Genomic DNA, 26,291 nt, shown 5'->3' with positions numbered 1-26,291 from the left:
ATTATAATTTTTTTCATAAACATAGTCCACACGATATTTCAAAGTAAATAATAATAATCAAAGACTAGTTTGTGTTTGGGACGTGGATTTCATCAGTCTAATATTAATTTTAATAATTTAGAAATCGATCTTGGAACCACTAGGTCAACCCCATTATCCCAAGATAATCCTTACAACTAATAGTTTGATTATTCTAAAATTTTATTTTATTTTTAAATAACCTAGTACGAAAGAGATTTATTTATATAAATTATTTTTAACATTATACAATTGATGTAAATTCCACTAATATAGAAACTAAAATTTTCTTATCAGTTACTTAAAAACCATTGTTAAAGATGAAAATGCCTAGGCAATAAGGATGGCAATGACAGCAATTATGACAAACATTCGTGACCCAGTATGAAGGGTAATCTTTTCAGTATAAGGTGCATTTAGTAATCAAATTTTCTTCTCGCACCTCTTTTTTTTCTTCGTCACCCTCATTTATTAAAATGTATTAAAAACTCTAATTTGAGAGGTGTACATATTTCATTTTCTTCTTCTTATCTTATGCAATTCAAAATATACTTTTTAATATATTTTAAAATATATATTCCAAAATATTTCTGCATCCTAAAATATATTCTAAAATATATTAAAAAACTAGAACATTAAATGTAACTTTTATCTTTTATTATAATTTTAATGAAAACTAATTGTGTCAGCTGTATGGGAGTGCAGGAAAAAAAATGGAGGTACATGAAGTTACAGCCCAATAATCTTCATGCACGAAGAAAGAACCAACTATAATATTTCTTATTTGAACCGTAAATATAACGCCATGAAACACTTCAAAAAATTACAATTTCTATTAAGTGTTATGCTTCCAAACTTTTAAATGATTTTATATTCTAAATTCATCATAAACCTTACAAATATTTGCATAAAAGATTAAAAATTTGAATATTTTTGGTAAAAATAAATAATGGAATGGTCAAATATAAAAATAGAAAAAGCTTAAAAACATAAGCAATCGATATTTAGCATAGACCAAAACATAGTTATAAAAATTACAGTCAAGCCAATCAACAAGAAACTGTTATGACCAAACAAAAATTCCACGAGTATGTACAAGTCTTCATGTTTGTGTAAATTATCAAAACATTTAAAAACCAACATATAGCTCATGCAGCATCCTTTCAAGCTCTGTCTATCAACGGACATAAACTGATTAATATTGTCAACTATTATGCAGTTACAGCAGCATTGTGCATCTCTACCAAGCTGTAAAATAAAGATTGAAAGTACAAAGTCAGCATTATATATCCATAAAAATAGGATTTTCTTGTACATCACCCGATTACAAGATGGTTTTTGTTAGGCAATACATATTGAATCACTCAGGATAACTGTTCTGTTTTTTTTTCCTTTAAGTGTCCTAATTATTCTTCGTTGAAAGTGAACTGTTAGATATTATAGTACTGAGTAACTTTATAATTGCCAATGGTCATTTGAAGAATATTGTATTTTCACTTTTAATTACAGAAACACCACCTTTGCAACTACTTAATGATGAAGCTATTCTTAGGAAAGATCCTAGGAATTTCTCCTTGCCTCAAGTTCGTGTATATTTCAATTCCTAAGGTCAAAAGGCTAGTTACTAAAAATTAGGTCTTGTGCATTCAAGGAACATAAAGCTTACCTATTTTGGAAGAACCTCTTTGTGTGCCTTAAATGAGAGAATGACATTCCAAGCCAAAGCAATAACATTAGCAGCAAGGACCTGAAATTATGTTCATTTACTTTAAACTCCACAATAACATTAATAAAATGGAGAAGCAAATATAAGAATATTGAAGAAAGCATTAGTTTCTATTGCCAAGGAATACTGTCAACAGCAAATACAATCTGGTAGGGTAAGACGAAATATATCCATCTGAAATGTCAACAAGCATAACCAAAGATAGCTCCATTCCACTGATTTTAGACATTTGAGAACTTCTCAATGTAATTAAAGAACTTTGAGTAAAGAGTATATGTGTGTGAATGTAAATGTTTGCTTTACATAAAAAAATGGAACAATGAACTGCTAACGACTGGGAAGCCTTGTCAACCGACTAAGAAAGCCAAATGGCATCCCATTTTCATATGATATAATACTTGAAAACAAGGGACCAAAAAGATGCATCCCAGAGATCCAAATATGTTGCGAGATGAAGATGGAAATGTTAATAAAAAGTTCCTTCATTATGTTCATTTTTCCGTTGTTCAGCTAAAAAGGGATTAGAAAGTAGTATGAGAGTGTTAGGTTCCTGGGTTTGGAACCTAACAAGAACACACTCAAAAGATACAAACAGAAATGGAAGAATGAGTTTTGCTATTATTCACCGTAAAAGAATCTCTTTACAAGGACTGGGTTTGGGAGCATAACCTCCCTCTAGAGAGCCTAACCTCCCCCCTCAGGATGATAAACCCTGTTAGAACTACAATCAAAACAATCGACACCCCACTACAATTGTTTATTTGCTATTTATACAACCAATAACCCCGCTCTTCCTAACTGCTAAGGCAGTTAAGGCAGTTAGGCATTTAATGTTTTATTCTTTCTCTCGTAAACTCTCCATCACTAACATTACACCCCGCTGCCGAACAACCTTGTCCTCAAGGTTGGAAACGGGAAACTTGTCCGCTCGGTCTCTCCTGCTGATACCATTCGGCCGCTCGGTCTGTTATCGCTACCGCTCGGTCTATCCTGTTGATACCGTTCGGTTGTCCCCCGTTACCGTTCGGCTTGATCAGGAGGCTTGGGTGGTGGCAAATCCTCCTCTTCATCGTCTTCCTCATCCTCTGCTAAGAGTACCACCCGCAGGCTCCTTTCTAGACAATGGTGACCGGCGCGAATGGTCCTCCACATCGAAAACATCGCCCCTCTTCTTTTCTCTTCAGGAACTCAGGATAGGGCAGGTTCCTCACATTCGACCTCTGTTGTCACTCCCGCCCATACCGTTCGGTTTTCCCCCGTTACCGTTCGGTCTAGTGTTGGCACTCGTTGTGACTTCTTCTCTTCTCACCGATCGTACGCTTTCTGCCCCGCTCGGTCGACTCGGATTTGGGCGATTGATCTCGTTTCTTGTTTCTGCCCCGATCGCTCGTTCCCAAGATTGCGAATTCTTGGTCGCATTCCAACTTCCCCCTTTCGTCCTGAGCGCCGCGTCCTCCACGTCTCTCGCGATTCTCATCGCCACCGTCAACTCCTGGGGGTCCTGAATTCGCACCTGCCCCTTGATGTCCTCGCGCAAACCGGCGAGCAAATAGCCCAACACCTGTTCTTCCGATACGCCCCTGGTTTGCCCTACCAGTATTTTGAAATCGCGAACGAACTCTTCCACGGTACCCTCCTGCCGCAGGGTCGCCAATCGTTTGAACACCGTCCCCCGGAATCCGCCTCCAAAACGATTGACCATGGCTGCCTTAAGGCCTTCCCAAGAACGGTTCTTGGCCTTTTCTTTCCAAAACTTAAACCAGTAAGCCGCACTGCCCTCCATGCTAACATACGCGAGCTCCACCTTTTCTTCTTCTCCCGTCACTTTCTGTATATCGAAAAATCGCTTCGCCCTATTGATCCAACTAAGGGGTTCGAGCCCTTCGAATGTGGGTAAATCCACCCGTTTCCACCACGGTCTCTGATCTTCCTGGCGATCGCCGACCCCTCTGCCTCTATCATCCTCCTCTCGTTGCCGTGGATTCTCGTTCACGGAGCTATCGTCTAACTGCCCCTCTGTGTTATTAACCTGCAGCCCCAGTATCCTCATTATCTGTTGTAAGTCCCTTCGTACAGCGGCAGACTCTGCCTTCATCCCCTCCATAGTGATCTCAATTGCCTCCAATCGTCCCTCCGTACTTCTCTCCATTATCGTTTTCGTGCCCAATTTGGATCCGACAGTTTCTTGATCCTTCACCCCCACTTCGAAACGGCAGGTCGGACCAATTGTTAGGTTCCTGGGTTTGGAACCTAACAAGAACACACTCAAAAGATAGAAACAGAAATGGAAGAATGAGTTTTGCTATTATTCACCGTAAAAGAATCTCTTTACAAGGACTGGGTTTGGGAGCATAACCTCCCTCTAGAGAGCCTAACCTCCCCCCTCAGGATGATAAACCCTGTTAGAACTACAATCAAAACAATCGACACCCCACTACAATTGTTTATTTGCTATTTATACAACCAATAAACCCCGCTCTTCCTAACTGCTAAGGCAGTTAAGGCAGTTAGGCATTTAATGTTTTATTCCTTCTCTCGTAAACTCTCCATCCCTAACAGAGAGTATCTATTGAAAGATCAATAGAAATTTCTTTTTTCAAGAACTATGAATTTCCACGAGGACTAATCGACTAAATAAAATCCCAATTCGTTTAAATGAATTTCAAGAAAGAAAATTAAGCATTGGTGAAGTCAAATTAAACATGGATCTTCAATATTAAAATGCCAACATGTATCATAGTGGTGAACAGATTTATGTTGAAGTAAAATCCCCAGTGTGCGTGCATGGGTCTACCAGTCTAACCTGAAATTGTTGTGGAACAAATCTGAAGTTGAGAAATTGAAAAGGTATCCATAGTTTCCAGTTAGCTTGAACTGCAGAGAACCACTCCTACAAAATGAAATTTGTAGATGAATATACAATAATAAACATGACAACATTGATAACCACTCTTTGAATACATTTTAACAAAAGCGAGTAAGTTAAACACACACCTGTTTTAGCTTGGGTACAGCTTGTGATGGATTTCCCTCAAGTGTCACCAATGTAGCTAAGAAAACTCCAATGAATATGGGAGAAAATAAGAACTGTGAAAAGATTTTGTAACATTCAAAATTAAACCATCACACAAAAGCACAAAATTAATTAATAACTGACAATGTGGAGTAGGGAGTGTATTGGAGGACCACTAGAAATATCTCACCTGATCAAGTACAAGCCGCAAAAATGCACCTGATGCTCCAGGAAGTGTAACCAATTTACTCAGATACAAATACCTATAAATTAAAAAAAAAATGTCAGGAAGAGCAATGGAATGAGACAGACTTGACAAATTTATGAGCCTTCATCGAAACTCATGTGACCATGGCGGAAAATTTCCTAAAGATAGACACCACAAATATCAGAAATCAATCTCCATGGATTCTTCTAATAATATTCATTAGGGTAATGAATAAATATTATCAACATTATTAAAAAATCCTATACCAAGGACCTAACAACATATTGCACTTATTACTACTGTTGTTGGGTTGCGATGTCATTATATTATTTAAATTACGTCACAAATTCATACTTATTAGGCTATACAAAGAGTCTACTTTCCAGACATGCCAACATAGATTCCAGGGAATTACCAAAAATGTAATGTTGGACCCACTAAAGTAAAACCGAGAAAAGTGAAGACAAATGTCCTCTTCAAGTCCAGTGACTGCACTTGATCTATTGCAAGCTGTAGAAAATAAGATTAAATTAATTAAAAAAATTAACATATATGAATGAAAGCATAGGCAAGCAATGCTACAAAATGTAAATTAAGGATTGACCAAAAAAGTAATCCTTTTAGAATCCATATAAAAGGTAATGACAAATAAAGCTTGATACCATTAGCAATGAGAATAGACCAAAAATGCCTCGAAAGGCAAGAGATAAATTTCAGAAACAAAATTAAAAAGAAAAAAATCAATTTACTTCTAAGACAGAGGCACAAAGTACGGCAACCACTAGACCAGTTCTCGTTGATTTCAGAGCATAACATATTTCAACTTGCAAGCGTATATCATCTTAAGGACTCTATCAGTCTGTGTGACAATAGTGTAGCAGTCTGTAACGTCTTTTAATAAATTTATACCAGTCTTGAGCAAATGACATCCCGGTCTAACCATGTTTGCTTATAATTGGAAGGTAAATAGCAGTAACATTGCACTACTTAGACTTCAGATTTCTCTATGCCTACATCTCTTCCATCTCACCCCTTAATAATCTTCTCGGTTTTCATTTTCCATTTGGAGTCCAAAGCAATGGATTAATAACTTAATAGTCCAACCCAGCCATCAAGACATCACTTTTTTTTATTGTAGCCTAAACTCAATGTTCAAAATATTTTCTAACTGCCAATTTGAGTTTATGGTAAATTCATCATAAATGTTATAAATAAACTGCGCGAATTTGGTGCTGCTTGGATTTCTTTATGTGCCAGTTCCGTAATCTCCATTCATGTCATCACATCCTTTTTCAAAACAACTCTTGATTTCACGAATTTGAGCATAACTCCATCTCCCCTAACTTTTTAAATTCTCGGGGAAACCTTGCATGTTTGTCACAGACAACAAGGTGACAAATTATCATAAAGCAGAGCACTTAAACCATATCTAGATAGCACAAAAGTAAAAACACTACTCTATTCTATGCAAAAAGTGTCTCTATGTATATCATACATTTTGAAACAGTAATGAAATATAACCAAAACAATTGAAAGAGAAAGGGGAACAACAGTGTAATACCTGGCAAATCAAATCACCAGTTAGATTCAAAAGTGCAGAAGTTAGAGCTTTCACCGCAACAGGATATTTTTCAAGTAGAGCCAAGTACCTGTAGTAAAACCATGTTACATTCTCAAAAGAAAGCTATATTATTCAGACAAAAGGTTAAGTGTTTCTCTCATACACAGAGCAAACAAGTTAGAATCTTCTTGGCAAACACGTATAAAAGAAAAAAAAATGAAATAAACTCTTTTAATAAATGATTATTATCATGTTATTGTTCTGCATGTGCTTATTATCCAAACAAGACATCAGTAACCTTAGACAAAAATAAAGGGCACATGCTACATAAGGTTGCATGTTGATATTTGTTTACCATGACAACAAGGACCACTTCTGTCCTCCATTTCCGCCGCCGCCGCCGCCGGAATTCGAACCGCCAGAGCCACCGGAATTCGGACCGTTGGAGCCACCGTTGCCACGAGCGCCGTTTCCGCCTGAGCCTCCGTCGGAGAGGGAAAAGAGGCGGGAATTGCGTATGCGGAGGAGGGAGGGTTTGAAGGGGGTGGCGGTGTGATTGAAGTTGAAAGGGTGAGAGAGGAGCAAAGAGCGACTGTGAAAGTGAAGGCGCGTGGCATGTTGACGACAGAGGTTGAGGTTAAGGGCACGGTAAGCGAGTGGGAATTTGTGCGCGTGGGCGCACAATGCTCCATACACCATTTTCTTTTCAGTTTGCGCTCTGAAACGATGGATACCCAAACGCTGCACTCTCCCACTCCCTCACCACTTTGGTGGCAGGGTTGAACAAGTTCTATGTTCAGGGGAAAAGACAAACTCACTCTGCAAAGAAAAATTAAAAATATTACCGTATATTCCTTAGAGTTTACTTCATTCTTCAACTATTGCTAACATATAATTATTAAAAGATAACTTTTTAAATATTAAAAAGTCTCACATTATTTTGATTAATGGTTAAACTTTTATTATTGTTTAAAATACTTATCATGTTTATTTTCTTTCAATTATGTTCTTGAACTCTAATTTCGAATATTATTAAATAGAGTAAGATTTATCTATAAGTGAGAATAAAAATAATTATGAGGTGAGTATTCTCTAAAAAAAGATGTTATTTATATTTGTAAGATCAACATGAGGTGAGTCTATATTATTATTATAATAGTATTTATTTGGAAAATATAATAGTAATATAATAGTAACATAATAATAAATAATAATCAACTTATTAAATTATCAAGATTTAGTTGTAATATTTGAATGTGTCCTAAATAAATATAGGTTGAGTTGCTCTTTAATATGTTTATTAGGTCAAATAAAAACATAAATTCTCCTAATTTCGGGAGTTTGATTTAGAGTATAATACTCGAGAATTTACACAATTTTAATATAAACAATTTATAAGTTAATTATGAAAATAATATGAATTATAAAATAAGTTATAGTTATCCTAATATCAAGTGGGTTAAGTACTAGAAGTTAATGGTAGTATAAGTAAGTGTGTGTTTTAACCGTATTAGGAGTCGTAAAGTAACATTTACATACATATTAGATAAAGGATTTGAGGTGTTTTAGCTTCAAACCCTAATGAAACAAAAGAAGGTTTATTTTTATTTGGTTGATTTTTTTTAACCAAGCTTTTGACCAATGGAGAACCATGAGGGTTATTTTCCTCACCAACATTTCCTTTGAAAACAAAATGCATGTTCATCCTCAATGTTGCAATTTTTTATTTCCTTCTTTACTCTAAATACCTCAAACCTTAAGGCATTAAGGGATTTTGGCATGAATGATGAGCATTGAATTTTCGTTTGTAACATGGGGGAGCAAGGATAGAGAAGGGAGGGGAAGAGCGTTATTTTTTAGGGCACAATTCGAGGGAGAAAAAGGAAGGTAGGGTAGAAGCTATAAATCTAACATTCGCGAGGTTTTAAAGGTTGTGTTCGATTGTCAGTGAGTGGTACTCTGAGAATGAATGCAATGTGGTCCAAGAAGGGGTGTTTTAAGTCAAAGGGAAGAACGTTGGAGCAGAGAGTTTGAAAGGTTATAGTGCCTATGGTTGAGACATCGTGAAAGGTATGGGGAGCTAACTTAAGCTATTTTAATATTGGGTTAATATGTGATATTTTGTTTGTTTCATGGTTCGAAAAAGATGGTGTTGTTCGCCTATTGTATACATGTTTAGTTGATAAGATGTAGTGCCTTGATATTTACTTTAAATCCTATGATGCTCATTGTTGTAATTTTGTAAGAATTGCATTCGATTTAAGTATGGGTTTGAAGCTTATGATATGTGTGTTTTGGTCTATTCTCCTTGAATCTAGAATGTAACTTTGATTACCCTCAAGAGCCATTTGTGAAGAGACAAGACAAGCTCGTTTATAACATCGTGGTTTTGAAGTTTAAACAAACAACATTAAACGAAGTGGTCTTGGTTATGCTCGTAGAATGAAAAGAGTTAAAACACTAGATGATAGTTAGGAACACCAGGTCTGAAATAAAAAGTGTACACACAACAAGTCTAACATATCTAATTCACTAATGACAAACTAGAAAGAAGCGTCTATAGATGATTTCCCAAGATAAAACTCTAACCCATAGAAAACCACAGTTAGGTCAAACTCAAATACAACATTAAAATGACAAACTAAAGATACTTATCTAGAAGCACTACTACAAAAATCGCATACAACGTCAAATATTTTGGGCTTTTAACGGTGAAATCGCGAAAGACGTCATATTAGTCGACGTTAAATTGACGTCGAATTTAAAAAATTCGACGTTAAATGAAAGTCGAATTTTGTCAATATACGACGTTAATCAATTTTTTTTATTAATTGTGATCCTTTTTTTACAACTCTATGAAACCTGAAAAGCAGAAAAACAACAAATTTCAGTTTTTGGTATTTTATAAAGCATGAACTATAAACGTGTAGTGTAGTATCAACAACAAACAAGTTCAACACATAAGTTCTTCAAAACGAAAACGAAAACTAACCTTCAAAAGGTGGGTTCATCGGAATAAAGTTTTGTCACCAATGAGAAAGAAAGCATAATGCGCTTATGAAGGACAAGAGCACGAAAATAATCGGTTAAAACAAACAAAAATCATACATAAAGTAGTTAATTAACATGCATTTGTATCAAATGAAAGAAAGATTACATATGATGCTCGTCAAACTTCATTCGAGAAAAATTTGAGAAAAGAAGAAGGTATCGCATGCTAAGATAAAGTGAATGAATTTTCAATCTCCCGCTCAAATTTTTATTGAAATCACTAACCTTTTTATATCGAATTTAAAGGGCATTCAATGTTCTATATTCTTTTACGTCGAATTACAATTCTAAACGACGTTTAATAATTGCATTTATTTCCAAAAATGTCACCACTCATTTTTAATGTTGGCTATTCAGTGATTGGACGTTGAACACTTGACGTTATACACAGTTTTTGTACTAGTGAAGATTAAGATAGACAAAAACATAAGAATTAGGCTCAAAATCCCCAACATAGAAAAACCTTAGAAAAACACTTAGGATTATATAGGAAACACAAAATAACTAAGTTAAAACATCTAGACGCTACGTTAAACGACTTACAAGTTAACGCATATAACAGAGTTATGTTAAACGCGTAAACTATACTATACCCAATGATATTCAGTTGAACTCTCGAAAAATGAAAAAGTATCAAGACAATGTTTTTGGCTAAACCCTTCAAAAGTCTCAAACAAAAATCCAAAAACATGTAGGAAACAAAACCTGTTAAACGATGTTGCTCTATAAAGCCAATATCCTAAAAGGTGTTTACAAGACACTAAATGGTACCATGAGCTAAAATATTTTCTTCATCCATCAATGAACTTCTTACTCAACGAATGATATCTTAAGGAAAAGCTTAAATGTTAAATGTTACCTCAATGATAGAAAATGTAAAAAACACTTTGTTGTTCTGAACAAGCATTAAATGCATTAAATGTTTAACATTCAAAAACAACAAAAGTAATAAGAGATAAAACATATATGTTACACACTACATGCATCCACCTACTTTATCTTAAATATATTAGAACTAAATGTTAGTAAAGAAGAAGACATTCATGGAAGGTTCTCTTCTTTGGAAATTGTGACTGAAAAATAGTACAATCTACTTCTAGCAAATACTGAAAATAACAAGTAAAATACTAACTAAGAAAAAGCCTCTTACAAGCTCAACGATACCAAACACAGTCTTAGTTAAACAATAGAAAACATAAAAACCGTGATTGTTCTAAACAAGCTTTGAATAACATTAAATGCTCAACTTGTTAAAAACGTCAAGATAAATAGGAAATAGGACATACCATTTGTATAGACATCTACTCTACCTTGTGTAGGACAACTACTACAAGCTTTCATCTACCCTAACTTATGATAGTAAAAATGAACGTTAGAAAGAAAAAGATATAAGAAGAATAATTTATTCATCAAAAGTTGTGCCAAATGAGAAGTTAAATATGCTTTTGATAAAGTTTTGAAAATCATGTATGCTTTGACAAAAAGACTTCATCTATGATAGACACCAACATCAAATAGCCATGAAGATCAGACCTCAAGACAAGCTTCATCAAGCAGTCATATTATCAAGACAAGCATCGTCTAAACAGATATATCACCATAGGTATATAAATAAAAGATCAAACAAAAGAAGAAGATGATCAAGAAGAAGAAAAAGAACATAAGGATATAACATCATCATAATTGAGCAAAGAAATATCTTTGAGCTATTAGAATTAAATCCCTTTACACAATAGTACAAAAAAGAGAGAAGAGCTCAAGAAAAGGAATACTCTCAAGCTTCATCAGAACACATGCTTACTTTTGTAAGAAGAAAGAAGATAGAGTGATAGAGATAAACACTGAGAGGTTATCAAGCTTTACTATAATTTTTTTATGACTTGGAATTTAATTTTCGTTATTGGAAGCTAGTGAAAGAAGCCATGAACAAGAAGAAGACAAAGAGTAGTCCAGTTTGTAGAAGTGGTGTGGTGAGGACAAGGGAGAGGTTGAGGAGGTCAGCAAGTTTGCCGAATAACAAGAAAAACTTGACAAGTTTTCTGAATAGCAAGAACTCGACAAGATTGTCGAGTAGCAAAGAGTACTCAACAAGATTGTGGGGTAGCAAGGAGAACTCAGAAAGTTTGTCGAGTAGTAAGGAGAAGTTGGCTAGACAACCAACCAGGTTGAAGAGGTTAGTAAGACATGCAGATAGAGCAGACAACGAGGTGGATCATATGAAGAACTCTACAAGACAGTCGAGTAGAGTGTTGAACTTGGCAAAATAGCCAAGAAATGCGGGGAACTCGACAAGAAAACCGAGTAATAAGGTGAAATTGACAAAAAATTGAGCAACATGGATAGGTTGACTAGACAACTGGATAACCCAATAAGGTGCTTGGACATCTTGCATAGTTGGGAGGAGCGTGTAGAAAGATCAGAGGAGAATGTAGAGAGATGGGTAGAGCCTAAGGTAAGCTCATTGAGCAAACAATTTGGAAACGCGGTGGCAAACATGCTCGGGTTTTTGGATTGGAAGATGAAGGTCAAAGAGGAATTGAGCAAGAACGTGAAGAGCTTAAATGGCTCGGTAGAGCATGTAAATAGCTCGGTTAGTATGTTGGTAGCTCGACTAAGAGCCCGAGTAGCTTAGTGGATAGTCCAGATAATTTAGATAACCTTGATAGCTTAGTGGAGTGAGTAGACAACTCAAAAGGAACTCGATTTATTGGTGTGAAGTTGGCGTGGTTCGTTATTTCGAAAGGAGAACAATATACTGGTAAGTACCAAAGTACAAGAAGCTCAAAAACCAAAAGTAGAAGCTAAAAAACTAACAATATTAGCAATTTTATTTTGATGTAATTATTAAATACAATTGTTGGAGTTCACTATTTTTTTTGTAGACAGTAAAATTTGAATTGGTGGATCAATATGTATATCTACTGGATATACACCAATTTCCTTTTACCTTTAACAAATTCCAAACACAATGTTTTAACAAGTACTAAAATTATCTCATTGATTCAAAAACATTACATAAACAACTTCAACATTTACAACACATCATGGGGTTGTCAACATAATTGATATTACATTTATATTAATGACACATACCACAACCATCATCCCATAATAGCAAATGGATTTTACACTCAACCTCCTCAATCCCGGCACCATGAGAACACACACTACCATTTTGCATCCTCCAACCATTGCATGTGCAAGACGAACAAGAATGAGTAAGACATACCCTAGCTAAACAATCGACAATCAAGAAGACAACATTTCCTTTCAAAATTTGTAAAAGAACAATCTCTTAAAAGGAGTGAATTAAACTCGTAAGTTGTAACACCCTTAACGGAGTGCCACTTGAAAATAATAAAATCCAAAATTTACGCCAAATTTTTTTTCTTTCATTTAAATGTCGTCGCTTATAACGTTTATATAAAATCGCGGAAGCAAACAAAACATCAAATGTCCGAACGTATTACAATATAAAATTCAAAACTTATAATTATTAAAATCCATTATTCAGAAATATAAAAATACTTTAAACATAATAAAATTCCCAACAGTTAATCCCATATTTCTCGCCGCACTACTCCTATCCTGTCTTATCTGCAACGCCATCTACTCTCGTACAAGTACGATCATTGCAGGTGGAACCACAACCACAAAAGGAAGGGTGAGTAACTAAGAGCATAACATAGTATAGACTGAATTCTATTGTCGCTTTGTCAAAGGTTATGCCTCCATCGCCAGTGCTCTCACTGACCTCCTTAAAAGTGACAATTTCTTTTGGCAAGATAATGCCTTACAAGCCTTCCAACATTTGAAAGAGGCACTGACGAATGCTCCTGTTTTGTCATTGCCTCATTTTGATCACATGTTCATAGTTTAAACTGATGCCTCCGGTTCAGGCATGAGGGTTGTTCTCTCTCAAAACGGACATCCCATCGCATATTTCAGTAAACAGTTTTGCCCGAAGCTACAAAACTCATCCACTTATCTTAGGGAACTCTGTGCAGTTACCTCAGTTGTACAAAAGTGGCGACAATACTTACTTGGCCGAAGATTCATTATCCAAACAGATCAGAAATCAATTAAAGAGTTGCTTTCCTAAACGGATCTTACTCCAGATCAACAACATTACCTCTACAAGTTGTTGGGCTACGACTTTGAAATACAATATCGCCCAGGGAAGTCTAATTCAGCAACATATGCTTTATCCAGGCTTTAGTCACAACAGGAGTACTATCTTCTCATTTTATTCATTCCTCAATTGGATTTTATATTTGATCTAAAGCAGTATTTATCCACCAATGTCGAGTTCCTTTCACTGAAGCAGCGAATCACAACAAATCCTGTTAACTTTCCTCTATATTCTTTGACAATGGGTTGATCATGTTCAAACAACGCATCTGGATTCCTCCATCATGCCCTTTCATCCCCACTCTCTTACATGAGTATCATTCTACACCTTTGGCAGGACACCCTAGCGTAGCACGCACCTTTAGGAAGTTAGTAGCTAACTTCTTTTAGGACAAAATGTGTCAAGACATCCACACATTTGTCACCCAATGTGAAATCTGTCAACAAAATAAGATCCCAGCTCAAAAACCTGCAAGACTACCTCAACCAATTCCTCCACCTACCATATGTTGGGAGGATTTATCCCTAGATTTCATTGTGGGCCTTCCTCCATACCAAGGCAATTCTATAATATTGGTTGTTGTCGACAGGTTCTCAAAGGTTGCATACTTTGGCATGTTACCTAGGTCTTTCTTAGCCTCCAAAGTGGTAGACCTATTCGTGCACACGATCTGCAAATTGCACGACCTTCCCAAGAGCTTAATTTTTTATCGGGACCCTATGTTTCTTAACGAGTTTTGGCGGGAGCTCTTCTGATTAAGTGGTACCAAGTTGCGGATGTCCACAACTTACCATCCTCAGTCCGATGGCCAAATTGAGGTGGTTAACAAGGTCCAACAATATCTTCACTGCTTCATTCATCACAGGCCATCATTATGGGGCAAATTTCTTTCATAGGCCGAATAGTGCTTAAACATCACTATTAACACTTCTATCAAGATGACCTCATTTGAAGTCGTGTATGGACATCCCCCACCATCTATTCCCCAAGGTCTTTCTTCTAACACTTCAAACGCTATTGTTCAATTTGAATTGCAATCTAGAGTTGGCACCATCCATAAACTCAACAACAACCTCCAAAAGGCATAAGCAAATATTAAGGGATGGGCAGACACCAACCGTCGCGATCTCCAATTCCAACCTGGAGATTGGGTTTATGTTTGTCTTTGCCCTCACCGTCAAGTTTCAGTTGTTGTTCATTACCAGGGCAAGTTATAGAAACGATTTTTTGGTCCCTTCCAGGTCTTGGAACGAATTGGGCAAGTTGCTTACAAATTAGAGTTTCCTTCAACTGCCAAAATCCACAATGTCTTTCACGTCAGCTTTCTCAGACCAAACAAGGGAAATCCCCCGACAACAGCTTCAAAACTTCCCTTAGAATTCAATGATAATTAACCCATATTGGAACCCATAGCTATTCTAAAAACTAAGCCAGATTCTGACTTAGTCTTGGTGCAATAGAGGGGTCTTCCACCAGAAGATGCTACGAAGATGCTACGTAGGAACCATAGGGAGTTATGGAAGAGCAATTCCACCTTGAGGACAAGGTGCTTCTCCATCCGAAGGGAGATGAAAGAATCATGGGGCCTTTGCAGTACTCTAATCCTATTGACTATGCACAAGGTAAGCACATGTATTATTCGAGATGTTAAATACAACCCAAGTAATGCTCCAGATGCTTCTATTAATGGTCCTAAAAGGGTTATCCATCAGTCAATTTATGTTAGGGATTTTGTTACTAAGTGACATGTCACCCTTACTTAAAAAGGAGGAAAACGTTATACCCATGTGAAGAAATATTAATTATAAAGAGTAGTGCTTGTACAAAACACATCTTGTTAAGCAATGAAACAATAAAAATAATTATTACGTATTCTCTCCTTATATTCTTATGCTCTAGATTATTCCATTCTCTATTTTTTCTTACATAGGACTAAAGAGATAAAGATGTGTTGGAGTGTTTGCAGTGAATGTAAGCAGTAATAGAAAAGCTCGTGACAAGTGTTTAGTGCTTAATGTTCTTAATCTGATAATACATCACCAACAGCAGCTTCTTTAACAATATTAGAAAGGTACACAACACCATTTTCACCTAAGAACTGCGTGAATAGTGTTTAAAAATATTAGTTGTATAAGATGAATAAAGAAAGAGAAACGATTTAAAGTAAAAATAACTGCTTAAAGAAATCTTTTATTTCATTAAAAATAATTTTCATACAGTATCACGACAAATTCCCATTCGTGAAAGATAATATATTTGCAAATATAGATGGAGTTGGATGGTAATAATCATCTATCAAAATTTGGAGATACATTAACTACACTCAGACCCAAAGCCATATGAAGAACAAATACCACGTCTAATATGGATAATTTTCATAGATGTTAGAATCCAATTACAATCCCTATAATTTGAAGGTAAAACAACTCAAGTAATAAAAAAAATTGAATTAATGACATTAACTTCGAATTTCTCCAAATCGTGTACAAACAACAAAATCTCACAGAAATCCTCGTCATGGAAGCATATGGGAACGAAACAAGAGGGGGTAAGTGCAACAAAACCCACTGCTCCAACACTGTAGGAAAACAAACACAGAACTTAGATGTGTGCGGTAAAACCCCATTGAAACCCCAATATGAAGACTCCAAATGATCATATTTTCTTTATTTTTTTCTTCTATTTTTAAGGGCTAAAATAAATAATGATATCAGATTATCTTACTATAGAAAAGATACTTGAAAAGAAAATTGAAATAATAACAACAGTTAAATTCAACGTAGACTAACCACAGAAAGCAATGGTCCCTGCTTAAATTTTCCGTGAAATGAAAACGTGATTGGCTTCGGACTGTCTCCAGGCCCTCTTATAAATCCACTAAAGCACATAATTGGAAGGGAAAACAATGTCAAATGACATAAAATCCAGCATTAAATTAATGAATAATAACAGAGATCAGTAATTGAACCATTTTCAATTCAACCATGAACTCACATTAAAGATGTAGATATAAGAGGTGTCCTTCTTGTATCATATATGGCTATCAGTCCCCTGTACATGTCATCTCCACCTTTAAAAGAAATAGCCAATCGCTCCCCCGAATTATCCCATGCTATCTTTTCAATTCCCTGACTGAATGAAATGATATAAGATAACCAAAGGCCACAAACCAAACATGATAACCAAACATGACATGACATAATTCACATCCTATCAAAATATGGTTTGGGCAGGGTAGATGTATGCCACCCTGCTTTTATAAGCAAAGACTGTCACTACAATTTGAGCCATGACATCCAGGTGACAGACAGTCTTAAGAGCTGGTTCAGAAGGAATTTAATATAATGACGAGACTTTAGGAACACATAAAGGAATTATTCAACACAAAAACATAAATTCATCTTTACCTTCCTGTCAATGATAGTATTTCCGGCAAATCAACAGGTAACAGATGAGCATCTGGAAAGTCACGGATAAGAAATTATCAATATATGACATTTCATAAAGAAAAAACAAATACCAAATTAATTTGAAAAATTGTACATCAGGAATGCTATAACAAGCACATACATTAATATTAATATTAAAAATGAATTGAGGTTAAGACTAAGACTTCAAAACACAGGGTCGTAAGTGCTCAAAATTTGATTGCATGCTTCTATTGCTTCTATCAATCACTTTTCCCTTTTCCATCCAACTCACAAATTTTATTACGGGAAAAGATTGGTACTGTTTGTCACGGTCTTTGTTGTCAGCCTTTTTATGGCAGTGTCTCACTATAAATAGACTTTATAGGTCAGAGACTGTAACACATTTATCCCAGATATCTTTAATAGATTCCGTTTCCCTGTCTGACTTTTCCCTTTTCAATTTAGTTCCTATATTTCAATGCCACACTTTCATTTGTCCAGTATTAATATAGCCAAGATACAAAAAGTCAAAAACAATAAACTTAACATATCTTTAAACAAAAATGGTCAGATACCTAATGAGGGAGGCTTTGATGCAAAGTGAACAGATCCCAAAGTCGACGATTCAGAAAATGCAAGAAGTATCATGCGCCCATCTGGATCCCATGTTGCTCCCTGATAACACGTCATTGAAAGTAGAAACTAAATAAATGAGCATTATGTGATAGCTATCACAAGAATAAAACTGAATTGTACATAAATGCTAAGTTCTACCACCGAATCTTTTTTTTCATAGATATTGTTGCCCTCAAGATATATGAACACTAATAACTCCTAGTCTCAACAGAAGGTAAAGTATGAGTAATTATAGTACGTATTAAGTAAAATACACAGCTTTTCTTCTACAAGAATATGACTGATGGAACATGTCTATTATATGTTCATCTCACTTGTAATTAAGGAGCTGTTTTGATGGCTCATTATAAAGGTTCTGGTAGAACAGAGGGCAAAATCGAGGTGCAGTGTGCAGGTTATTTAGTCTTAGAGTGTTTGGCTGGAGCCAAATTTTCCCAATTTTATGGGTGTGACTATGGCCCTAAGCTTTCTTTTGGCATAAAATTAGGTTTACGCTTCTTTTCAGTGTTCTACTGATGGTTTATTGAAGGGAGTCACTGTTATTTCTGATTTGTGGAGTTATCAAAAACAGGGAAAAATATGTCAATTCTTTTTTGCTCCAAAGTAGGGCTAGATTGCAATTAGCAATAAAGATTTTCCTTTTTGCCTCTATATTAATTCAGCTCCTTAAACACGTAAATAATCCTTGATCTCTTCTATGGTTTCTTCTAAGATATTCCATCATCCTACCGTGGACATTCTTTCTTGATAATAAATTAATCTTTTATTACGAAAGCAACATTGCCCATCACCCTAAAATAAAAAGGTATGTTATAGCTCTTACATTTAAGCATAACTAAATTTTTACACTGAATACTATTGAAGATAATTCTATTTATACTATCAACATATTGTCAAACATATCAATGCACTGTTAAGGACTAAATGCCACTTGCTATAAAGTCATCTTTGAGCACCAAAATATGAATGTAAATTTCATATACCTTGACAAAACCACTTGTTGATGACCATTGTTCTGATGTCCACGTGTTTGTCTCCCAAAGATAAAAGGTTCCATCACTAAACGAGAAAAATAATGATGAGGGTGTGAATCATAAACAGTGCATGTTGAATAAATAATCATCTTTGACATTTTTGCATTACAATTTTGAGGCAAAGAAGTAATCTCCAGTAGGTGACCACTTCAGCATTGATATGCCTCCCAATCCCCGTCGAATGGGTGTCCCTACACCTATATTAGAGACAACCACTAGAGCTTAAAATTTTTTTATATGACAATCTAAATTGTTGTGGTCTCATAGCCAATCCAAAATTTAAGTAAAGGGTTGTTTTATGCCTTTATGATAGCCAACGTAAAACATTTTGATATCCTGGGCATAAATTACTCATGACAGAGGAAATTGTTAAAAGAGATTTAATGGTAACTAATATATCTTAGACTTTGATTTCTAACTGAGCCCAACAACACCATTTGACATAAGAATGGACCTCAGCTAGTGAGATAAGATAGTCATCATCACCGTTGCTGATGAACAACAAAATGCCAATCTAGATATAAACACAGTCCTCACCCACCATGCTCGAAACTATCAATCTAAGAATTCAGAATCAACATAGCATACATAAGTAGGGACACAGAACTTTGATTGATTCTTCTTTAGCACAAAAAAGTTGGGAAGGGAGGCCATTCCAAGACAAGTCACACCACAAGCCTCAATAGGGCTTACAGTGCCACTTAAACTTTCATATGACCTTGTGAACAAATTACCAGTAATCAATGGTAAGAATGGGACTAAGGACCTTTAGAGTTGATGTAATTTTATCCTACCAATTGAGCCTATCTTCATGGACAACATTGATCAATTGGTAAGATCAAATTACATCCACTGAAAAGTTTAGTTCACGCTAGAAAATTAAATTTAAGAGTTAAAAAGGGTGTATTCCTCCATATTTAAACAACCTTGGTCTATGGTCCATCAGATTCTATCTTCCGTATGTTATTGTGTTTGTTCAGTTTATCAGTCTAGGTTGTAAACATATGCAATTTAGGGTACTTTTAGTATCCCCTCCAAAATTGAGGGAGAACAACTCAGGCAGAAAAATAAAAAAGAAAAATCCAGAATGATTTTTAAAGGTATTGGGCATATTAGTAACATCAGTGAATGGCAATAATGTTTAAAAGTAAAGTGCAAGACACTTAAGGAAGCAAAGATCTTCATCATACCTTGAGCAAAATCCCACACTGTGAATGAGGAGCTTTCATATGAACCAGATGCTAAGTATGTAAACATAGGTTAAGAAAAGTATGGTTGAGTACATACAATTTAAAAAAAAAAAGAATACATATCGTCTTGCACTGGGAAACACATAAAAGAGCCCAAAAATAAGGACTTTTAAAATTTATAAGGATATCTTCCATCCGGGCTCCAAGTGAGAGCACTAACATGCTCATCGTATGGACTACGAAGAAAATCAACCAGAATATACCGATTTCCCGAGCTTCTAGACAAACTTCCTAAAAAGGAAGCAGCACCAGATCTAACAGATGGAGCATTTCCAGGATAAGAAGCAGCCCAGATGCAAATTCCACCCCTGCAACAGTAAACCCAATTCCAGTAAACAAGAAAAGCATACTCCAGAACAATTGACGTTGCATTCACCATAACAACCACACAGAGACAAAACCTCACTTGCAACCCACAGCAAGCATTTTCCCACCATTGGGCCTCCAATCCAGCACCCTAACGTGTCTCTGTGACTCATTCGCCAAAATGCTCGGATCCTTCCCCTCTATTCACAATGTCAGAATATCAATCAGCAGTTACTAAACAAAAATAACAATAACTAAGATCTTGTTTGGATAAACTTTTCCATTAATCACTAATAGAAGAAAAAAAAAAGATAAAATGAAATAAGCTTCTCCCACATGTCAAATTACTGAAGATCCACGGTATAGATTATCAAAAAGCTTATTTTAATTTGTGAATTAGCTAATTTTAACTTGTAGGAATAACCTGTGCTTGTTTTATCTTCTTATTTTCTTCTACTGATAATTTTATCCAAAAAAGACCTAAACAAGCTACTAATAACACGTCTCGTGATCATAACAAGTTAAGTACCAGACTCTTGGTAATCACGAACGAAAACTTGTGTAGGGGCTGAAATGAAAGCAATTATATGCTTATTAGGGTGCCAGCTTACTCCTTGGAGATCAACCTCCGGCAACAAATGCACCTGGCCCAACAATTAACATTCAAATAACACCACACTATGAACCCACGTTAAATCACACCATAATGCAAAGAGTGAGACGAATCAAGCACAGCATACATCGTTAGGGTAAAAGAGGCGTCCGAGATAGGTGTTCACGAGCCCTTGCAAGAGTGCCACCGGACCTTTCCTCTGAATGTTTTCTCCAGCGGCGTTCGCCGTCGTCGTTGCTCCTTCCTGATCGGAAGCCTCGCTCTCCAGAGAGTGAAAGGGAACGGGACTGAACACCGATCCCTAATATAGAAATAGGAAATGGTGATAATGAATTAAATGCGGAAACAACATCGAGAAGAAGAAAATCGAAGGAATTGGGAAACGTGTATGATGCGATTAGCGACCAGGATTTTTCCGTAGGTTTGGTTGGCTTGATCATCGGACAGAGCTTCCACTGTGACTGCAGAAGAAAATTTCAGTTAGAGAAGCGAAGCAATAGGAAGTGAGAGAGTGAGAGTTAGAGAGAGAGAGAGAGAGAGAGTTACTCAGGTCACGATTGAGTTCGCAGAGAGTGAGTGAACCCGGAGGAGGAAAGGAAGCCATTTTTGGTTCCCGTTAGAGAGAAAGTAGGGTTATAGCTTTGATTCACCTTGTTTTCCCGCTTTCTTCTTCACTTAGTATCATATACAATAAATAATTGTATTAATTTTCAATTAAGTATTAAAAACTTCATTTTTATTATTAGAAGGTTGCTCTCTCCACCACCACCGATACTCCCTGCACCTCCCCATAAAATTTGTAATGACAAAATCACCTTTAAAATTTTAACTTTTTACTTTAACTTTAAAACCCTAAATAATTATTCTCTCATTCAGTCGCACCCCCCACTCTGTCTCACTCTCTTCCCACATCCGTCTCTCACTCTCTTCCCACATCCTTCTCTCACTCTCTTCCCACATCCTTCTCTCACTCTCTTCCCGCATCCTTCTCACACTCTCGTGAGATCTGTTTGGTGTCGTCGGAGAGCCGTTGGTGGTGCGGTGGCGTGGGTGTTCGTGTTGTGGTGGTGGTGGTACGTCGGTGACATCTTTCTATACGTTGAAGGATGTCACCTCCGTTGAAGGATGTCACCTCCGTTGAAGGATGTCACGAAATGAAAAGGGTGGTGATACATGGAAGAGTTACGTATATAGTGGAGGAAAAGAAAAATATTATAGAAGAGAGTACGTGTAGAAGGTTGACGTGAGTGAGGAAGGGGAAAAGAAAAATAGAAGAGAAGGTGTGCTTGTGGTTGACGTAAATAAGAGAGTGGAGGGTGAGTGGAATTGAAAAGTCAAACAAAACAATTGGATGAAAGTATACAACGTAAATGTGAGGAGTGAAGAGAAAATAAAGTGACATGTGTGTGTTAGTTACGTAAAAGGAGAAAAGGAAGGAGAAAGAAAAAGTGAAAAGTGAGAGATGTGTGTTTGAAAAGTCAAAAGTGGAAGAAAGAGTGGAAGTAAGTGTGTGATAAGTTAAAAGGGGAGGAAGGAGAGAGAAGGGTGAAATGAAATAAAATAGTGAGTAAGTGTGGTGAGGCCGTGAGCTTTGAAAGGAAGAGAGAGAAGAGTGAAATGGAAAATTGTAGTGTAGGTATGTGAAGTGAGTTACGTAAATAGGTGCAAGGGAGAAGAAGGAATTGAGAAATGAAATGTGAGAAAGTGATCTTGAAAAGAGGTGTGGTGTCCATGGCTTTTGTGGAAAAATGATGAGTGAGTGAAAGTTGTGTTTTAATTGAAAACAAACGAGAAAGAGAGGGAGGAAGAGAATGGTCACGTAGAAGTAGGAAAAAAAAAAGAGAAAGAGAACTTTTAGTGAGAAATGAGTAATTCAAGTGGGGTCCACGTGTGAGAAAAATATGGTTTTTGTTTTAAAGTTAAAAAATTTAATAGGATCCACTTTAATTAATAGATTTAAGAGAGGGAGTGTAATTAAAATAAAGAGGGGTACATTAAAAAGTGAGTTTTAATATGAGTTGTGATTTTAGTAAAAGCGCAGGTGCATTAGAAAATATTGGTTCAAGTGGTAGAGTTGTGAAATTAATAATTTCACGGGTGCGTAAGTAAAAAAATAATTAAATTAAGTTATTTAATAATTTATGAATTTTTAATTAAATTGTTGGTCAAGGAATTTGGTTAACTTTGTATATGATGGTGATCTGTGTATGGTTGTGATGGTGAAGTTGTGAGAGCATGTGTTCTATCATTTGCTTAGAATTTTTGTCGAATCGATGGTGTTCGTATTGTGATACGATAATGTGTTGAGTTTTCTGCGGAGATTGAGATTCAAGTGTCACCCTATCCTCGTGCGCGAGGACTAGAGAGGGTTGGATGTCTCACCCAATGACTTCAGCTCGTGTGAGTATAGTGCTCGGTGGGTGTGCCTAACTGAAATTTTTACTCGTAATTCTTTGACGAGTGGAGGAGATAGGTCTGAAGTTGCGATAGAAGACAACTTGAATCGTCCTGTTTTGCGAAACAGGTTTGGTACGACAAAATTCAAGGAAACAACAGAAGCTTGTGTAAATGATTTGAGTTGTGAGTTTAATATTGTGATGTATTGTAATGTTATGACTATGATAGTTTGGGTGGTGATGATCTGAGTTATGAGTGGAAGACTGAGACATGTTGTGATGTTATGAATATGTTAGTCTATACTGTGATATTATAACTATGTTAGTATGTTATGTGATGGTATGATGTTAAATCCTCCCAACATTTGAGAGAGAATAACCCTCATTCGTTAATGCCTCTTTCAAAACAGGAGCATTCGTTAATGCCTCTTTCAAATGTTGGAAGGCTTGTAAGGCACTATCTTGCCAAAAGAAATTGTCACGTTTAAGGAAGTCAGTGAGAGCATTGGCGATGGAGGCATAACCTTTGACAAAACGACAATAGAATTCAGTCAAACCCAAGAAGCCACGAAGAGACTTGATTGATGTGGGTGTTGGCCAATCAAGAACAGCTTAGATCTTACTAGGGTATGGACGCACACCTTTATTAGAGACTATGTGACCCAAGTAATGTTTGGACTCACTTCTGATTGAACATTTCTCCTTGGTGAAAGCTATTCTGGACTAGCAATTGAAAAGTTCAGATGGGAAATGTGTAAATCCAATGTTGGGCTATAGACAAGGATGTTATAAAAAATACAATGATGAATTGACGAAGACGTGGGCGAAAGAGGTCATTCATGGTGGCCTAAAATGTAGAAGGGGCATTGCACAACCCAAATGGCATGACTTTGAATTTGAAATGACCATTATGTGCGCGGAAGACAATTTTGTCACAATCGTGGGAAGCATCAAGATTTGGTGGAAACCCAAAAATAAATCCAACTTAGAAAACCAAGTGGCATTACCCAGTTCATCCAATAACTCATCAACGGTTGGAATTGGAAATTTCTCCTTTATAGTGACGACATTGAGGACGCGTAGTCAACGCAAAAACGCTAAGTCTCGTCTTTCTTCTTGACAAGGAGAACTTGAGAAGAAAAGGGACTTGTACTAGGCTTAATAAAGCCGAGTCAAGCATCTGTTGCACTTGTTGTTCAATTTCGTGCTTTTGGAAGTGGGGATAATAGTAGGGTCATACTAAAATTGGTGAAGTATTTGGATGTAGTGTAATACGGTGATCTGTGGGTCTTGAGGGTGGTAAGGTGGTTGGTGGTTGAAAAAGAGAGGAGTATTTGTGGAGGAGGGCTTGAAGGTGAAGGTGATCAGAGGTGAGAATATGTGTAATAGTGGTGGCGTTGGAAGGAGGGGGTGTGGTTGTGGTGGCAGAGTGAGAGTGTAAGGATGGTGAGCATGTAGGCTCGAGTGTGAGTTGGAAAAGAGCCTCAACACTATTTGTTTGTTGCAGTCTCTGTAATTGGTGAATAGAAATTGGGTTCAGAGTTGGGCTTGTTTCTCCTTTTAATTCCACCATTTTACCTTCCCACATGAATCTCATATAAGGGCCATTGTAGTCCATCACAAATGAGCTTACTTGAGTCAACCAATGAACCCCTAATACAATGTCAGTACCAGAAAATTCTAATGGATACAAATCAATGGACAATTTTAAAGAGGCCAAATGAAGTTGGGCCTTGGGACAAAAATTATAGCATGGAAGAAAATCACCGATACCGACCATTAGTCTTAAAGGAGTTTAAGTGGCCTCATTCTGGAGCGGAAGGAAATGACTCACCTAACTTTGTATGAAATTGTGTGTAGCTCCACTATCCACTAAAACTTGGACTTTGTACCCGTTAATCTCGTCAAATGTAGGGTGTGAGGGGTCCATTGACCCAAAAGTGCATGTAGACTAATGAGGGCCTGATTTGGGAGAATGGTCATCTATTACCCGTGGATCCAGGTCTGTTGGTGTATCTGGGTCATCATCTGGTTCGGTGGAGACTAGAAGGAGAAATTTAGACTTAAAATGATGCCCGCGCATATACTGTTCATCGTAGTTGTAGCATAAATTCTTCTCTCTCGTTGCCTGCATTTCTGTCTTTGTTAATCTTTTGATGGGTAGCTTATTGGGGGGTGTAAGTAAGAGCGGTGGCAGTGGTTTTGAGGAGGCAAGTGGTTATGTGTTTGTTGGTGGAGATGAGCGAGACAAGCGGTTGAATGAGGGGTTGCTAGAGTGTTTATCCTCATGGAGCTTGGCAAACGTTATAGCTTGGTTCAGGTTTGACAGTTGGAGGACCTTGACATCTCGATGAAGGTGGGTTTGAGGCCCAAAATAAAACAGCTCAGCTAAAAATTGGTGGGGTAACTAGAGATCCTATTAGAGAGTTTCTCAAACTCATAGAGGTAGTCTTGCAAGGAGTGAGTTTGTGAGAGCTTGCATAGGGTTGAGATAGGATCGTCAAATTTTGAGAGAACAAATTGGAGCTCGAGCGCTAGGAGGAAAGAGTCCCATGAAGTAAGTAACCCGTTGTTGTGCATCCACTGAAACCAGGCAAGGGCTTTTCCTTCAAGAGAAAGGGAAGCGAGCTGAATGCGTTGCCCAGGGGAGTTTGGTGGAAGGTGAAGAACTGATTGGCTTTGAAGATCCAGCCAAGGGGATCAATTCCATCAAAGGACGAAAGGTCCAATGTCATCGGTCGGTAAGGGGTGTTAAGAGGTTTAAGGGTGAGTGAGAGTTGGTTCTCAAGGTGGGATGTACAATTGTCAATGTGCATGAGGGTGTTGGAAAATGGAGGTGAATGGGTTTAGTGAGTCGGCCACGGATGGAGGGAGTAACATTCAACGAGAGCACCAAATTTAAAAGAAACAAAAATAGAGAATGTAATAATCTGGAAA

The 26,291-nt window shown here is 36.7% G+C and overlaps 2 protein-coding genes across 3 annotated transcripts; both read right to left on the bottom strand.

The window, feature by feature from the left end:
* Positions 1 to 999: 999 nt before the first annotated feature.
* On the bottom strand, positions 1,000 to 7,367 carry LOC108346957 (protein sym-1). The gene is made up of 8 exons (XM_017586032.2): positions 6,882 to 7,367; positions 6,527 to 6,614; positions 5,381 to 5,475; positions 4,948 to 5,020; positions 4,739 to 4,831; positions 4,548 to 4,634; positions 1,685 to 1,765; positions 1,000 to 1,266 (listed from the first exon to the last, which is right to left on the bottom strand). Exons 1-7 carry the CDS (start codon positions 7,223 to 7,225, stop codon positions 1,685 to 1,687), a joined length of 861 nt encoding a protein of 286 aa, XP_017441521.2. The 5' UTR covers positions 7,226 to 7,367; the 3' UTR covers positions 1,000 to 1,266.
* An 8,693-nt stretch (positions 7,368 to 16,060) lies between these two features.
* LOC108346348 (aladin) lies at positions 16,061 to 21,633 on the bottom strand. Of its 2 annotated transcripts, none has more exons than XM_017585417.2 (14): positions 21,505 to 21,633; positions 21,364 to 21,419; positions 21,086 to 21,259; positions 20,875 to 20,989; positions 20,446 to 20,545; positions 20,168 to 20,347; positions 19,980 to 20,038; positions 18,899 to 18,986; positions 18,739 to 18,814; positions 17,695 to 17,794; positions 17,117 to 17,168; positions 16,704 to 16,841; positions 16,499 to 16,586; positions 16,061 to 16,287 (listed from the first exon to the last, which is right to left on the bottom strand). In XM_017585417.2, exons 1-14 carry the CDS (start codon positions 21,560 to 21,562, stop codon positions 16,225 to 16,227), a joined length of 1,347 nt encoding a protein of 448 aa, XP_017440906.2. In that variant the 5' UTR covers positions 21,563 to 21,633; the 3' UTR covers positions 16,061 to 16,224. The 2 variants fall into 2 exon arrangements, 1 of the variants encoding a protein (XP_017440906.2); XR_008245196.1 differs by having other exon boundaries at positions 16,146 to 16,287; positions 16,678 to 16,841; positions 21,505 to 21,609.
* Between the last annotated feature and the right edge of the window lie 4,658 nt (positions 21,634 to 26,291).

This window comes from Vigna angularis, chromosome 9 (genome assembly GCF_016808095.1).
Source record: "Vigna angularis cultivar LongXiaoDou No.4 chromosome 9, ASM1680809v1, whole genome shotgun sequence".
NCBI classification, from domain to species: Eukaryota; Viridiplantae; Streptophyta; class Magnoliopsida; order Fabales; family Fabaceae; genus Vigna; species Vigna angularis.
This window is presented reverse-complemented; position numbering and strand designations above follow the sequence as displayed.